Here is a 17837-nt window from a genome sequence, read left to right as displayed (position 1 = left end):
GTGTACTCTAAGCTGAAGAATGCATTTTTTTTTTTCAAGGCATTGTGTTGCTGTTTTTCCACATGGGCACCGAGAGCTATTAAGAGCAGCATGTGGCTTGTTTGGTTTCTGTACATAACTCCTGATGCAGATGTTCTTACAGGATTCAAGTAGCCCAGTAAACTGAGTAAATGGTGTTTTACCCATGGCTTCAAGTGGCTTTCTGTGCATGTTATTTCTCCCTTATGTGAACACGGTATTGTAAATTACATGACGGCTGCATGTAATAGCTCGTATTCTAACAAGCTGGTTGATGAACAAGCTCGACTGTGCGCTCGGTGTCTGCACTGCTACACACTCTCTTTTCCTGCCAGCATTAAATCAAAGTGGCTGATCCCTCTGCTCTGTTTATGAACTTTACTAAGCCCCTGCATCAAAACCTCACCGCCTCAGAGAGTGTCTGCCACAGGGCCACATATAAAACATGTCACAACACCACATCACATGTATGTGCCGGTGTGTTGCCCAGGTGACCGGTGACAGATCGAGATGAAAGCAGGACGTTCCTGCACACTCTTTAAGTGTTATTCTACCTCCACTTGAATTCAAATCCCACCCATGCTGACATGCTGACATCACGCTGACATGCTGAGGCTTCTCGTCGTCTGTTTCAAGCCTATGAAGTCTTTTATGAATAAAGTGATTTTGGTCATTCTCCTTAAAAGAGTCTCTTTATTTGATTATAGAGGCACCCCTCTCATGTTGTCACAAATATGATGCTTTCAGTTTCTTTCCCCAAACACCTGCCTGTGGCCATCATGCCTGCATGTTGTCCTGTGGAAGGGACACTGGGTGAACCTACAAAGAACACGTGCATCTGTCACTGCCAGTGAGGCCTTCTCCAAACCACAGCCTCAATTCATGCTCAACCATATATTATCTGCTAGAAACACTGTCAAACCTTAATGAGGACGTGATCCCAGTGAGTGAAAACACTCATTTGAACCACTGAAGTCAGCAGTGAGGGGTGCATCACTGCTGTTATGGTGTTTGTGGTATTTTGCTGCCATAGTTTGAGTCTGAACACAGCAAAGCAAAACATTTATAAAAACAGACCTGCAGTTAAATTAAAACCTACCCACTGCTCTGGCTGTCTGGGGGCTTGTGTGGTGCATTCCACAGATGCTGATCAGGTCACTGTGTGGAGTGTTTTTTAGGCAGGTCAGTAAATTGTGACACAAGTTTCCTGAGCGACATTTTCTGTGGGGCAGCAGAGAGGCTGCCAGTGGGTGTTGTTGCCATGTGTGAGTGTGCTTTGACTGATTAGGTGAATGAATGAGAGTGACACAAGTTTCACGTGTCACAGCAAAGTAGTAATGAGGTCATCAGTGCATTTATAAAGGCATGTTATAAAGCAGAATTCCAGTGTGAAATAGCTCAATAGCAGTTTCCGATTGCTCCATATGAATAAGAGATTATATATTTTTTATTTCCCCGCTCGCCCCTGTGGGCAGTCTATCCACCAAGCTCAGGTCCTCTACCAGAGGCCTGGGAGCTTGAGGGTCCTGTGCAGTATCTTAGCTGTTCCCAGGACTGCGCTCTTCTGGACAGAGATCTCCGATGTTGTTCCTGGGATCTGCTGGAGCCACTCGCCTAGCTTGGGAGTCACTGCACCGAGTGCTCCGATTCATAAAAATGCAAAAGAAGACCCCAAAATGATGCTATCCACTTTGAGAGTTGCTGTCCGTGCTAGGCTGTGAAGTCTGAGTTCTGCTTTGGCATCCTTTGAGAACCAGCCAACATTTCAACAGTTTGGGTTTTTCTGTGCCAACCATGTGTGTAACCCTCGTACAGCCAGTGGTCCTCTGTGCTGGTGGATGCTGTTTCCTCTTTCTTTCTATGTTGAAGAACATGCTTAGAACCGGTTCTAGCTTAGACGCCGGCACCGCGTTGGAGGAACGGGGATATCATTTGTTTGGCCTGCCCCCTGCCCAAGTTCAGCTGTTGATGTCCAGGTATTCACCAGTATTTGTTAATGGTGCTGTATCTGTCACAAATATGGATTTTCTCTAGACAGCAATAAAACTGTTAAAGAAGGCCGACACACCTGAAGAGCTTCCTAGCAGCAGCTGTGCCAAGGCTGCATGTACTGTGTATGATTCCTCACAGCACCATCCACAATCTTTCATCAGCGCTGCTGCGTGAAACCCAGTCCTACCATCAGCTTCTCATCGTGGCCGCCTGCCAAGCTCAGTAAAAACCTGAAAGAGGGGCGGGGCTGGTAGGTGTAAGTGCAGCCCTCCATATCCCCCTCCTAACCCCCAACCCTCCTCCTCACTAATATCTCTGAGGAGCGGGAAAGTGCCTCCTCATCTCAGAAAGCTCTTATTAGAGGGAAGAACATAGTAAGCTGCCAAAAGCACGCACAGAGAAAGAGAGAGCGTGCACGTGTGCGTGAATGTGATGATTACTGTAAACACTCGGCTATCTGCCTCTCGGTAAACACACAGAGTACTAAAGTGTGCTCTGTAATGATGGGGAACTATAGGAGGGCGTAGGAAAATCTCTCTACAAGCCGGGACAAGCATCCAGACCTCGGAGCGCTTAACTAATCATTATATACACGAGTGCTGAGGAGCTGCTTACTGCCCACGGAAACATTTCTATCACATATGACTGATAGGCAGCTTGAAGCTGTTTAGAGCTATTTAAATACTTTTGGAACCAAGATGAAGACGTTAAATATTTATGCTTTTTGTCTAACTGCATGGAGCCCTTTGACTTATTAAACAGAAAGTTTCACTGTAAATGTATCTGAAAGACTGTTTAGTTTAATAACGCCGTGCTGTGAAAAGATTACACTCTGTGATGGTGAAGCTAGATGAAGGAGCAGGAGATCAGAGAACTGTTTAAGGCTCAGCTCCTGATGGTGGTGAATGTACAGATGTGATGTCTGGCTGGATCAGATCCACTTTGGTGGTGCACACAGGCAAAATTACAAAAGGTCATTGTCCAAAAAACTAAGTGCATATTGGTGTTTGCCTAAGTCTACTGTCATGGTTCCAGGGCCCAACTGAGAACCGGTTCCATGCACTGAAACCCAGAAAAGGACCAGTTCAAAGCACTTCATACCAGTCCTAGCTTTTTTATGTGAAAATGGCCTGTATTTATATAGCGCTTTACTAGTCCCTAAGGACCCCAAAGCGCTTTACATATCCAGTCATCCACCCATTCACACACACATTCACACACTGGTGATGGCAGCTACATTGTAGCCACAGCCACCCTGGGGCGCACTGACAGAGGCGAGGCTGCCGGACACTGGCGCCACCGGGCCCTCTGACCACCACCAGTAGGCAACGGGTGAAGTGTCTTGCCCAAGGACACAACGACCGAGACTGTCCGAGCCGGGCCTCGAACCGGCAACCTTCCGATTACAAGGCGAACTCCCAACTCTTAAGCCACGATTGCCCTCCGTACGTTATGTGAACGGAGGGAAGAATCATGTGTAATAATTTGTTCTTGTACTTGTGGTATGAGTTTTCAGGGACTGGCACCAGCACAGCCCTCTTGGAAAAAAGCAGCTGTGAGCAGTGCTTGTATGTAGTTACAGCACGGTCCAGCTTCCAGCATCTGTTTAGCACGCCAACAGCAAAAACTTGCCTTAATGCTTCGCTTCAGGCTAACAAAGTGTGGACTGAGAGGATTGATGATGTCGGCATGGTTTTGACCACGAGTCCGTTTTGTGTTAGCTGAGGTTTAATAGATTCAGACCCACACAAAACTTAATGCTGTGTTGTGGCTTTGGGCTTTTGCCACTTTGTCCCATCCTGCTGTGTACAGATTGGCCGCCTTTTATCTTCTTAAGCCATGCTGTGGTCCACTTGAGTCTGCGATGGTTAAACCAAACATGCCTTATTTAGTCTACTCTCACAGTTTAACGTACACTCTGTTTGGCTGCTGACGGCTTCCACCCCTCTGATGATTTATGACTCATTTTGTCTACAAGTCAACATTTGTAGTTTCTCGTGTTTTTTGGCATCTGTAATGTTTATGGGCATCATGTATGACCCTGTATGGTCAAAAACACGCTCACGGGCAGTAGCAGAGCTGAGAGCGCTGTCCTGTTTCCTCTGTTATGTCTGCATGGCTCCAGATGATAGCTCAAGGTCGCGCGTGGAACCTGAAGCACAGCTTAACTGTAGCTGTCTTGGCTGAGCATAAAGGGAGTGTGCTCCGAGTTCACAGAAAGCCCGTGTGGTTGCTCCACTATCACTAAGTTATGCTAGTTGTACCGCTGGACAAGCGGTGCAGGAAACTGGAGATGACCTGGGTGTTACTGTCTCATTGCAGAAAACATTCCCACTGTAACATCAAACCTGCTAAATACGAGCTTTGGCACGTCAGACATAACGCACAGTGGGAGACAAAAAGAGAAGCCTGAGGGATACAGTTACACACAGGTCCAGAGGAAGAGGGGGTTTTAAATGTGCCTGTAAAATAAAAAGAAGAAACTAAGACTGGTATGATAAACGTGTCCTGACATGTCGATGCAGAGGTCTACTTTTCTTAAGGAGTCACCCTCTGAAACAAGGAGTCACAGAGGATGACGTGATGTGGAGGGATTAATGGAAGATGCAGGCAATGAGAACGGGGCCAGATGAAAGAGGCAGTGATGATAAACGGACTGAGACGAGGATATTCGAGATACTGATTTGTTATTTTTGTGGCTGTGCGGGCTCTGAAACACAGTTTCATTTTTCAAGTTGTTTTAATGACATTTAATTGAACTGAAACAAACACCAATCAATAAACTGGTTTATGAGACATACAAGTTAAATCCAGTTCTTTGCCTCTTTTTGTATTTTAATACCAAATAAACTGTATAAATGTTACATCAATATAACACGATGAAGTCATAAACTCGTTTGTAGGAATACTGTAAAATAGTAGTGTCTGATTATTTTGTACAAGAAGTTAAAGATTTACGCCCTTTTTATTATTCCTAAAATTGCATAAAGGTGGAGGATCCACAACTAATGAGACGTCAAAGTAAAGTCACGTTTCTTCAGCAAATGTATATTTGTTACTTAAGAGTCTTTCCCTTCTGAGCTGGAGCAGGTAATCGTGGATTACCAGGGTAACTAAACAAACAGACAGTCTGCAGACTCACTGTGTTGATTCTTCTTTGTTTTTTTAAAGAAATCTTTGCCTTTGCAGTCGTTGCTATTTTTGTAGGGAAATGTAAGGCAAAAGAAGATTCCCAGACCTAACTGTGGTCCCCATGTTTCATGTGTCGGCCCTCTGAGGTGCACACGATCTTGTGAAAAAGAAAGGTTTTATTAGTTTCATTAGTACTTGAAGTACTTGTTTCTGTGTGCCTTCATTGTGGGGGAATTCTGGACGTTTTTCTACTCAACGTTACTTCAGTTCACAAAATATTTGGGGGCATTTGTTCCTGAACAGCTCACATAAGGCCCCACCACAGCATTTCAACCTGCTCGAAGCCTGGTCTTTAACTGGGACAACACCTTATTCTCCAGCTGGTGTGCTTGCTTTCATTGTCATAACCTAGTTTCAAGCAAACGTGAGATGGACTCGGGTTTGACTTTGGTGCACAGAAGAGCTCATGGTCAGCGCAGTGACTGAAAGGTTCATCTGAGGTGCTCGAGCTTTCTCTTGGCAACCTTTACAAACCTGTTCAGTCTTTTGTTGTAACGTCAGAAGTTTTCACATTTAACATGCTAAATAAGGCCTCCCAAGAATGAGATCGCTTACTCCCCCCCCCCCCCCTTTTTTTTTTTTAAACATTACACAAGCTGGCCCTGGGGTGAATTTTCTGAGACATCCACACCAAGAAAGGAGTGGCAGCTGTCTTGTTTTCCACCTGTGAATAATCCCCTTCACTGTACATTGATGAACTTCAGACTGTTTGGAAATGACCTTTTAGCTTTTCACAGATAGACGAGCAGCAACAATTACTTCTTTAACATCACCGCTGATGTCTTTCCTCCCTGGCATTGTGGTAACACACGGCTGATCGCTCAGCAAAACTTCTGCTTTAACAGAAGTGCTCACACCTCCCAGTGCTGCATTTTATTAGCTGCATTTATCTCTGGCTGGCTGGAGCAGCATCTATTAAACAACTCGCAAAATAAAACAAAATAAAAACAAACCATCAGACACGAAAACACCAGACATCATGATACAGACTTATAATTTGCACCAATGTTTTTCAAAATTCTGTACGTGAAAAGTGAGCGCGAGAGCCCTCGGTGCGCCTGCGCGCTGCTGAAGTCAAAGTAAACTTTATTGTCATCTCCGCTACATACAGTCCAGTCGTACAGGGAGATGGCCACAGGCAGGAATGATTTCCTGTGTCGGTCAGTGGTGCATTGTGGGTAATCTCAGTCTCTCACTGAGCGCGCTCCTCTGACTAGCCGGCATGTCATGGAGTGGGTGGGAGGTGTTATCCATGATTGTCTTTATCTTGAACAACATCGCCTCTCAGATACCACCCTAACAGAGTCCAGCTCCATCCCCACAGCATAACTGGCCTTATGGATCAGTTAATTTAGCCTTTTGGCATCTGTGACCCTCAACCTGCTGCCCCAGCATGCAACAGCAGAGAGGATCGCACTGACCACAACAGAAATACAACAAGTAACATTAATTAGTAGGGACAGTGAAAACGTCTGTTTACCTTTGTTAGCCACTTGGCTATGATAGTAAACAGTAAACAGACACTGATGTAGCTTACTGACTCTTTGGACTGTGTTCAGCACAATATTAATTAGTCATTGTCAATTCTTGATTTGTCTTGTTTCATTGTATGACCAATTATGATGGCTGTTTGTAATCCATTTGCATACTATGCATACTCTGTGTGTGTGTGTGTGTGTGTGTGTGTTTCTCTGGTGAAATTCAGTATGGTTTCGACAACAGTTTTATGTTAATGTAAAACTGTATTTGTTTTATGTGTGTGTGTGTGTGTGTGTGTGTGTGTGTGTGTGTGTGTGTGTGTGTGTCAGAGGGAGTGTTCGCCCAGGGCGCCAGACAGGCTAGGACCGCCACTGATGAGGAGGATGACTTGAAGGAAGAAGATATTTTCATCAAATACAGTTAAAAATATTTTAACTTTATAAAAATGTAACAAAAGTGCTTTTGAACTACAATAGTAAAAGCTCTCAGTGTTACATTTGCCCCCAAGCGCTAATTTCTACTTGATTGATATAAATTGTGTTTTTACTGAAGGTATTAAATGGTACTGTTACAGTGCAGACATATATGTTCCTTCAAAGATGTCTGTTGTGAGTTGCTCCATTTCCAAAGTTGAACTGATCGTAGTGAGGTGAAGGGATGGTAAGTTTTACCGCCTCTGAGTTCCGACGCGCTGCTGTGCTGTGACGGGGGAGAGAGGCGTGTTCACGGCAGGAATGCAGCGCTCAGGTGGAGAAAGAGAGAGGGCAGCAAAGAGAGAGAGGGAGACACACGGACACAACAGCAGCAGCCGAGCTGTGGACAAGTGGGATCGGCCCGTGGCCCCCGTGCTCCTGAGAAGTCGTCCCCGCTCCTCTGTGCGCACTTTGGCCGGACTGAGAGGAAGGTCACGAGGAAAATAGAGGGGAAAGTGCCACCGGCGCTACCTGCTGCGACCACAGTCAACCGGGAGTCACCTGCCGGGAGGCAAAAGTGCATTTTAAGCGTAGTTGTAGGAACACGTTGGAGTCGTGGAAGATGGTTTATAAGAAGCTCTTTTTTTAAAGGACAAAGGGCCCTTCGTGCCACTTTTTGCACTTGCGCGTCCAGCAAAGGAGGTCTTACAAAAATTAACGTATTTATTATTTTCAGGCTTTACTTGTAACTGATGTCATGTGTTTTGGGAAGTGGGACGCAGCTGTTTGGATGGACAGGCACTTCAGCTGAGAGAGAGTGAAAGACAGAGACTTCCTTCAGAGTGTCTGCTAAAAAAACAGCGAAGGCAGAAGGAAGAAGCCTCCAGCAGACGCAGGGACATGGATGGTATCGCTGTCTTTGAAATCCGTGTGTCGGCGCAGTCTGCAGATTGGGTGCACAGCGCGTCCGAGCCGTGACAGTTCATCATGACAGAGAATCCAAACTGCACCTGAGCGCGAATGTAACGTTACCGGAGCCCACTCCACTACAGGATCCACGATGTCCTCAGTCCAGACGAGGTAAGAACGAGGGGCTGTAAACGATCTCTCTGATCAAGTTTATCTTCCACCCGCAGGTGGGATTAATATACTGTGATTTCTAATACGAGTCCAGCTTTGATAAGAGGCGACAAATTCCAGAGAAGCAACATGGAGCCGTCTGTCCTCTGGAAGGAGGAAATATTTGGTGGCTTTAAATATTTACCTTGAGTTTTTTTTTTTTTCTTGCAAGGAGCTGTAAAGCCTTAAACATTTCTTGCACTGCATTGAAGGATGGGAGGTGATAAATTCCAGGGACAGTTGAGTTTTTCTCTTCCCCAGTGGGTTGGACGGTGTTTGTTTTGTGGTTTGATCCATTCCAAGAAGTTCAAGGAAAACTTGTGCTGTGGGGCATCTTTTCTCAGTTGTTTTGGAGCATATTTGAAAAAGCTCGTTGCTCGGGTGCTTCTGTATTTCGCTTTATTTGGTTTGTGCATTTGGTTTGACTTGGAGCAGCTTAGTTGATCCTGCAGTCGCCTGTGAAGCCAGGGGCAGAAGTCATATCCAGTCTGCTGTAGGCTACTTCCTACCAGAGGGTGAGGTAATCCCCCTGCCATATCAGTGATATTACAAGTCCCGACTCCACATTCCACACGCCCTGATACTCTACCTTTATCTCCTAAATGTCACTGCCTATAAATACCCTGGTAATATTTTATCTAATCCTTACCCTGCAACAGAGAACACAAACACAGAGGACTGCAGAGAGACTCAAACTTTGCAAAGCTTTTTTCATATCTGCCTCTCAAATGGACCTGGTGTGCATTTGATGCCGTGCATCAGGGCACATTTGTAGGACCGCTGTCAGCCAGGCTGGTGTGCAGCAGGAGAAAGAGGAGAGAAAGAATTGGCTCAGGGCACATTTTCTGTGTCGGGTAACTCTTCAGAGGAATGTTTGTTTGGGAAGGAGCTGTCAGACTCATGAACAGATTTAATCTTCTTACCATGGAACACTGAGCATATAGCTTCAAAACGAGGACACTAATTTGGTGTAACACGCAACGATGTCACTCTCTCCTCCAGCAAGGAATTTCAATCCTTTTCTCTCGCCTGGGATTTGCGCTTTAAGCACTAGAGAAAGACATTAGTGTTTTTTTTTTAAGTGGCTCTTTGTAATTGATGGATTATCCTTGATGTGTAACGAAAGACAAAAAGTTATGCAAGCCTCAGTTTTCTTCTAATAAATACAATGTTCTTAATTTAACAGATACAAAGCTGAGGTACATGATTTTGCACTCCAGTTTTCATTTTTACAGACATTTTCTGCAATGGCCTCTACGTGCATATAAAGCATCTGGTCCATGATGAAGATTGAAGGTAGTTTTTGAAATTATGAAAATATCTCCTGTATTTTGGCTGTAACTGCTATCACACCTGAAAGCCTGAGACTCCATTAGAGAAGCAGGTGATAGTACCATGAAAACCACTGGAACCGAGGGAACAACATTGATCATCAGGCAACAAGTGAACGGGCAGTGCTTGAAATGCTGGAAACAGGAAAAAATGGAGATAATGATCATAGAGACTTTGATGATGGCTATATTAGAAAATCATAGCAGTGCCAAGAGGGCAGGTCTTGTGGAGGGTACCCTGTATGTTGTGGTTACTAGCTTCAGAAAGCTGTGAATAGTAATGGCCATGGGGAGATTCTTGCTCTTCTAAAAGACTTGCTAAAATGTAAAGGCTGCTAAAAGTTTATGGAGCAAGTGCAAACCTCCAGAAAAATGTGGAAGTACCAACAACAAGCAGTTTCTCTAATGGCCATGTGAGGCTGGCTCCAAACTGAATCAGTCCCCAAAGGCTGCCATGTTCAAATCTGGCATTTGAACATGGCAGCCTGGGACAAAAAACATTTCAGTCTCTTTCTATTGATAGTCTCCCTCCATAATAACTGTACAGGAGCTGGATTTTTTTAAACTCACCTGTTCAGATATTTAAAATGCTGAAAGTTGGTTAATGGACGCAAATAAATGTAGTCCAGGCCGAGTGCCCAATGAGGCCTGGGTTTGCTAGGCCTTCACTCCATTTTTAATGGAAACATCTCACAAATGAAGTGACCTGTTTTGTAGTACTGACCATCCAAGAAATCTGTGCCTTAAATTTGATGAGTAAAATTCGAGTATAGGGATGGGTACCGGTATCCGGTGCCACGATGGCACCGGTTCTGACATAAACGGTAGTAACCAGACCGAAAAGCAGCGCACATTTCGGTGCTTTATTTCCTGAGCTGTGATACACTTCTAGCCAATCATTTTACGTTTCCGAGGATAGTAGGCGGGGCCAGGTACGTACATTCTGTTAGAGCAGAGCTACAGATTAAAATGTCCAAGGCGAAGCGGTCAAAAGTCTGGCTGTACTTCACAGCAAAATATGCAAACTCAGCAGCAACAAGTGCTTTAAGCTGATACTGTGATACTGTCAAAGGAGGTAACACCTCAAATCCGATGAAACACCTGGTGACGCATAGCGTTTTTTTTAAAAGCCGAGGAATGCGCCGTATTTGATAGCTTGCTGCAAGACCTCACACTGTGCACGTCGGGTGGGTTGCCAGTTATCGGACCCGGAGCAACATCCCCCAAAAACCCGAAGAGGAGAGTCCTGGCCCCTAGCCCTGCCAGTGTAGCAGAAATGATGAGGATGATGATGCAGCAGCAGCCGTTCTTCTCTGCGTGAGTAGCTTAATGTTGTTCGTGTGTAATTTACGTTGAGTAGGCTCACCACGTTATTACATTAATGCATGTAAGGTGAACTAGCAAACACCGTCGTAGCTACATGCGGCTGTCTTCTTGTTTGATGGCAGATGCTCCCTTCACCCTGGCCAAAAAGGCTAAAATGACCAAAGAAAAAGTGGAAAACAGCTGAACATGAGAGGTTTTTGGACAAAGTTTGTGTTTTTTCCATTGTTTAAGCACTGCTTCCAGCCAAGAGTGATGCCATATATGCCCCATAGCTGCAGAAAAGGCTAACATTGTTATCTTTTTACAAAAAAACCCAGCTGAACATGAGAGGTTTTTGGACAAAGTTTGTGTTCTCCATTCTTTAAGCACCGGTTCGAGCACCGTTTAAGCACCGGCACCGTTTCAAAAGTACCGATTTGGCACCGGTATCGGATAAAACCTAAACGATACCCATCCCTATTCGAGTATCTTTTTAGCTTGATACTAATTAGCAGATCTGTGCACCTACACGTTTGCCTATGAATACAGCTTGCTAGCATTAGCTGATAACTGATACCTTCACTTCTGGCTCCAAAGATACATCCAAATCACCAATGGTGAGGCTTGGAAATGCATAGTCCAGGGTGATGTTGCATTACAGTCTTATACAGTCTTTGGTTTGGAACTTTGTTTATGCTGTCCATAATCAAATGTGCCTACATGTGAGAGTTAGGGCCCTTTCATATAGAAACTGCAACATGCTAGCTGCGACAGTATAGCTGTGTGACCAATAGAAGTTCAGAGCCTGTAGTACGAATGAAGATCATGAGTGGAAGCAAGAAAGTGATGTAGTACAGCCAGAGCCCAGCGCAGTGCACGCCGCTTCCTGTGTGAAAAGGGTGGATGTGAACCATGGAGCAATGGAAGAAGGTGGTTCAGGTTGCAAAGACAGGATTATTTGGACCTGTTACAAACTTCTTTGTTGTGGATGCCACAGGACATCTTCTGGGTTGTTGTGGAGTCCACGCCTTAATGGGTCAGAGCTGTTTGATGGGAGACCTACATGAGCGAGCAGATGGTTTTAATGTTGGAGCTGATTGGAGTAATGTTGCCGCAAGGAAAAAAGTACTGCATCACAATTTGCCAGTTACATCTGTGAATTATCCAGTCTTCATTTTAAACTCTGGGGCTGGCTGGTTTAAATCTCAGTGCTCCCTGGGAGCTGTAATTAAGAACACATCAGTCAAACAGTCAGATTCAGATTCTTCAACTTAGGTCCTCATACATTTTTAAGAGTAAAAAGGCCCATACATGGGAGGAAGGCAACTGTACCATTATTATAACTGTATTATTACATTTATTTAAGCTTCTTATTATACAGATAAAGATACTGAATTCTTTATAACATTTTAATTATTTATTAATCGAAGAACCACATTTGTAAAGTAAGTAAAATTGTATTTATATATCACTCTTCAAGTCAAATATCATAAGGTGCTTAGAGTTAAAGTTTAAAGAGATTTAGTGAAAGAGACCAGCGAGTCCACAGATCTCAGGCTCAGAAGAAAAGAGATCAAGAGTCTGGGGGCCACTGTTGCTAAAGCTCCTTTAGTTTTGTATCCATACATCCACAGCAGGTCCTTATCACATGACCTCAGGGACCTGCTGTGGATGTATGGAGCTAAAGCTCTCTGATGTGCACTGCTGCTTGCCCATGCAGAGCTCTAACATTTTAAAACCAAAATCTTCAAGTGGACTCTGATGTTGATGGGGAGTACTTGGACTCTTAGTCTGAACAACCTGCACACGCTCCAGGGAGGACTTGTTAAGACAAGCGAACACAGGCGCCATCATACCGGAAACTCTCGTGATGATTCAACGTGGAGAGTTTGATGTCCGTCCAAGTCATGAAGTACTTCAGTTCTCAGTCACAGCTTCTCCCAGTTTAAAACTCTATGCAAAAAAACCCTTTGTTTTTAGATACACCCAAATGACCTAAGACAAGAATAAAGGACAGGGCAAAAATAGTACTTTAATTCACAAAACAGATTATCTGCTCAAATAGGTCAGATCACAGCCACAGCTACAAAAATACCCACATTAAAGATGTTTTCTTGAATGAAATCAAGGCATGAGAGTGATAATCAGGATGGGAGATGGTTCAGATGTGTCCTCGTCAGTGGAAATAATATTTTTGGTTTAGGTAAGGAACAGAGTATGCTGGAGGACGCAGGACGTCAACGTTGCAGTAGGAAGCTGGCAGGATGTCCAATCATTGCACTCTCACTTACTTTGTTGGTCAACGTCCAGAACAGAGCAAACTAAAATGAAACACTTATTGGTCATTTCATCTTTTTCACTGTTGTCACTTTGTGTTCCTCTGTCGGTACAAACAGTAGCTGAGAACAATCACTGACTTCAGGCAAACAACTGGAATGCTGTTATCGATCCAGCAGCAAAGTAAACTCTCGCTGTCTCTTGTGCCGATTTCTTGGAAAGATTCAGCCAATAATCAAAGACTTTTTAAAGTAAACCTCAGAAACTCCTATAATGTAAAACTAGTCTTTCCACAGGTGAGAGTAACAGAAGGTTAACAAATGGTAGAAGGTGGAATCCACTTTGAATGATTTCCTGTTGTGGATATTCACATTTATACACTTTCCATGTTACTTTGAAGCAGGTACTGGCTTATCTGCAGGGGCCCACGGGCTCTCTCGGAGACAAAGATGAAACCATGCAGTCATTCCACAGACGGACGCTTTCTAGTGTCATGGACCAGGTAGATAAGGCTTTACTGCTCTTTGTGTCTATCTGAACTCAAGCTTTTACTCTTTAGTCTCTTTGTGTCCAAGGCGGACATGTGACGTTTTTGTCTGTTAGCAGGATGAACCTTTGTGGTACAATGTGAAAACTGATTGGTAACAAGGAATAACTGAACTGGATGTGATCTAAATCATAGCTTCTGCCACTGGATCATTAATGTTTTTAATCCATGATGTAGAAAATCTGACAGAGACTTGAAACTTGACTCCCAACCCTCAGGATACATTTATGTCTACTTAGTGTTTATGTTTTTTTAATCTAAGACAGGCTTCACTCTTTATGTGGATAGAAGACATTTTGAAAAGCCCATTAAAACATGGTGGGTTTAGCCCACATGTCATCACAACATCAGTTGCGTGCATCTCTCCACATTCTCATGTTGTGAGACCGTGACTGTCGGTGACCTGAGAGGCTCTGCTTCAATCAAAGTGGCTGTGAAAAGATAATCTCATAATCCCCGAAGTATGGTGGTGTACCAAGGTTGTTCTCCCTGTGGTGGAAGGAGCAAAGTGAAATCAAGTGAAGCAAAGCAAGCCAAACAAAGGGAAGGCACCATAGTTGAGTCTAGACATTTTGGCAGTGGCCATCTATAATTCTTTTACAATTAACCACAATCCTCTCTGAGCGTTTAACCTTTTAAAGCCGGTGGGAGCGGGCACGCTCCGTTTTGCATAGCTATTTTTAAATCCCGGTAGAACTGCAACCACGTAAGCTAGCGCAATAATTTTTTTTGCATATGAAACTGGAGGAGTTGTACTTACATCTTATGCCATCAACTTGTCCTTGGTCACAGTTTCCTTCCACATATTTGCAAAAATTGCATAAAAACCACTTGCAGCAACAAAAACATAATATTCCAGAAACACGGTTTACCGATCCGATCAGCTGTTCGTAACACTTTGGAATAGATCATCAGCGCAAACGATCGCATGTCTGCCATTACCTGCCCGGAACCGGAAGTGACGTCATTTTCATGGAAATGTAGTTTTTTACCTTCAGGGCCTCATCAGCCTATACTGGTGTTTTTAAAAGTTATGTTTGACTTTATGACTTTCTGTATTGTTTTTGGAATGCTTAGAAGTCAAATTGTACTGCTGGAAATAGTTTATTTTGATGCATATGCTGTTTTTTTGCAAATTTGCATTATAATATTTATTTTCGTTTTTCCTGCAGTATATAAAAATTGGTGTATTTCAAAAATAAAACTATGAAGACACTCAAAATAAATTTCCTGTGGTGGGAAACTATTTTGTGCAACTTTTTTGTATTTACAGTTCTGAGGCATAAGCCTCTTAAATTTCTCTAGCTAGAAATATATGTTAAAAAAACAAAAACGATTGTCAGTTTTTTTTTGTAGTTTATTGCACTTTTTTGCAATTTATGTAGTTACTATGCACTTAATGCATACATATTATTAAAATTTGGGCTATAATGGTTGTATTGATGTATAGCAACTTGAAATGCTCCCTAAAATGGCACTACAGCATGTAAAAATATAATATAAGCTCTGGCGGACTTGGTTCTATGGTAGGTCTTAAAGGGTTAACAAACAGTGATACTGGATTTCTTTTTTTCTTTTTTTACTACGTCTTCAAGTGAAACAGCTGCTGAGCCACAGAGACTTTTGCCTCGTCTTCAGAGAGGCTCACAGTCCCGAACCCTAACCCAGACCAAGGCCACTGACTACTTAGTAAGCACAGATCCAGGGATCAGAGCCGGAATCCGGCGCTTCAGACTGAACATCTGGTTCTTTCATTTTATTCAAACGCGTGCTCCACGTAAGCATCAGACCCTCCACCAGTCAGTCTTGGGTCATTAAATCTCAGGGTGGGTCAAAGGTCAAGTCTTGCCTCTGGTTGGAAGACATGTTGCTTTTCCAAACTTGGTGGGTGTGCAGATATTTGTAGGGCGCCATACAGAAACACTTACACCGAGATCCCACACAAAGAATTTAAATGAGCAGAGATCTTGAATTGAGGTGTCTCCGGTGTTGACGTGACTCTCGGCTTCCAGGAGGTCAGAGGTCACATTCTCACCTGCAGCATAATCAAGCCAAAGCGGTATAATAGAATCCGTGTAATTGCATGATAGCTGTGTGGAGCTGTTGTTTATTTGTGCAGGGTGGGAATGTGAGAGCTACCTGTCTGTTAGGGCGTGTTTAAGGCAAGGTTCGTGAGTTCACTCACATTACAATGTAAGGGTGGGGAGAGTGCAGAGAACTTTACCTTTCTTAAGACCTGCTGACGTTAGACACAGGTGAGGTACCTGTCTACATATGGGTTTGTTGCCAAGTCACAGTCACTGCTCATGGCAACCCACTTTGTGAGTCATCATAAGGAGACCAGACCAAACCAGTGTTTCAAGTCAAAATTTTATGATCTGTCGATGGCATATGTGCAATATTCCAGATCTACAGCCCAGTGAAGCCGGTGCATGTGATTCATCTGTGGTTATAGGTGATGTTGCTCCACAGACACTCTTAAAAAGGTCAACAGAGAGATGTGTAGGTGTGCGTACTGTGTAAGAGCTGTTGTTATGCATTGTTAAATATGACACAAAACACAAAAGCATAGATTATAATTATAGACTGTATATAAAAGATGGTGACTGCCTGTCAGAAGGACTGCATGAGGATCAGGTGCTGAACAACCAAAACTGGCACACATGTACACCCTCGCTTACTTAACTATATCAAGGGTCTTACCTGTTGGCATGTGGTTGCTAGGCAACACATGATGCTACCTAGCAACCACCTTCAACCGCCGTTTTAGTTTACTAACAGGTTAAATTAGGCCATCTACATCTTTGCACCTATAATACCTCAGTATCATAACCTCTCATTTATATCCACAAAGCTTGAATTGTGCAGGATATATTATGACACCATCATGTTCTCCAGGCAACAACAGACTAAACTCACAGAACAAATAATACTACAGCATAATAGCAAGTACTGCTAAATAAAACTGAAGCACTTTAACCCTGTATTCTTTCTAATGGTAAGTAGAGGGTGAAGTGTATGAGGAAACTGCCCTAATATTCACTTCATGTATAACCTGTTGGAGGTTCCATTTTTTAGGGCAGAAATACCGGGGTAACTCGCATATCTCACGGAGGAATAAACCATACACACGTTTTTTAGAGTTTTACATCAGAGGGACACACCTTCCTCTGCGCCACCATTTATTACACACACACACTTCCGTATTTATACCTTTCAGGTTAAGAGCACATACATATATGACAGGGCAACACCCCCACTTGCTCTTAACACTATACATTACACATTTACATGATATACATATTTACATGATATTCACATATCAACATTTTATGTTCCAACCAAAATATGCGTAAATTCATCTATTTTCACTTTACTTACAGCCTTAGTCATGATGTCTGCTACCATGTCTTCTGTTGCACAATATTTAACTTGTACTTCCTTCTCAGTTATAGCAGACCTAATAAAGTGATACTTGATATCGATGTGTTTACATCTTTGACGGTTTATAGGATTTTTGGACAATGCAATTGCACCTTGATTGTCTGCAAGAATGGTAACTGGTGAATATTGCCTTTTAATGTCCATGCCATTAAGTAGCTGTGAGAGGTATAAGCTTTCTTGTACTGTGGCGGCCATCGCCATGTACTCTGCCTCGCACGTTGACAAAGCTACTGTAGCTTGCTTCCTGGTTTTCCAGCAGATCACTGGCCCATTTTTGGATAGTACAAAACAATAACCCGTTGTACTTCTCCTGTCACTCAAGTCTGTGGCCCAATCTGCATCGCTGTATGCTATAAGATTTAGGTTTCCTTCTATCCTTTTATAGCACAGCTCTTTGTTTAGTGTCCCCTTAAGGTAACGTAATACATGTTTTGCTGCTGTCCAATGATGCTCTTTTGGCTCAGACAGGGATTGTGACAGTTTGCTCACTATCCAACTCAAATCTGGTCTTGTACATGTCATTAAGTAAATCAAACTGCCCACTAATTCTCTATATTTTCCTGAATCAACTGATTCACCATGTGCACCAAAATCATTTTTGAGTTCACAAGGAGTAGAACGTGGCTTACAGTCAGACATTTTGAACTTTTCCAGGATTTTTGTGATGTACTGTGTCTGATTTAGTCTTATCTCATGGTTCTCGTGTATACAGTCAATACC

General features: G+C 43.3%; 1 protein-coding gene across 1 annotated transcript in view; it reads left to right on the top strand.

Moving 5' to 3' along the window:
* Positions 1–7440: 7440 nt before the first annotated feature.
* adamtsl5 (ADAMTS like 5) overlaps positions 7441–17837 on the top strand; it is a 63087-nt gene continuing 52690 nt past the window's right edge. The window contains exon 1 of the mRNA XM_085276927.1: positions 7441–8174. Coding sequence (XP_085133053.1) covers positions 8155–8174 — 20 coding nt within the window. The 5' untranslated portion in view covers positions 7441–8154. The remainder of the gene's footprint in view (positions 8175–17837) is intronic.

Source organism: Mchenga conophoros, linkage group LG1 (genome assembly GCF_057382185.1).
Source record: "Mchenga conophoros isolate Kocher_MC1m ecotype Shallow Benthic linkage group LG1, M_conophoros_male_GT1.1, whole genome shotgun sequence".
NCBI lineage: Eukaryota > Metazoa > Chordata > Actinopteri > Cichliformes > Cichlidae > Mchenga > Mchenga conophoros.
The sequence above is the reverse complement of the archived record's forward strand: the minus strand, read 5'-3'. Positions and strand labels throughout refer to the sequence as shown.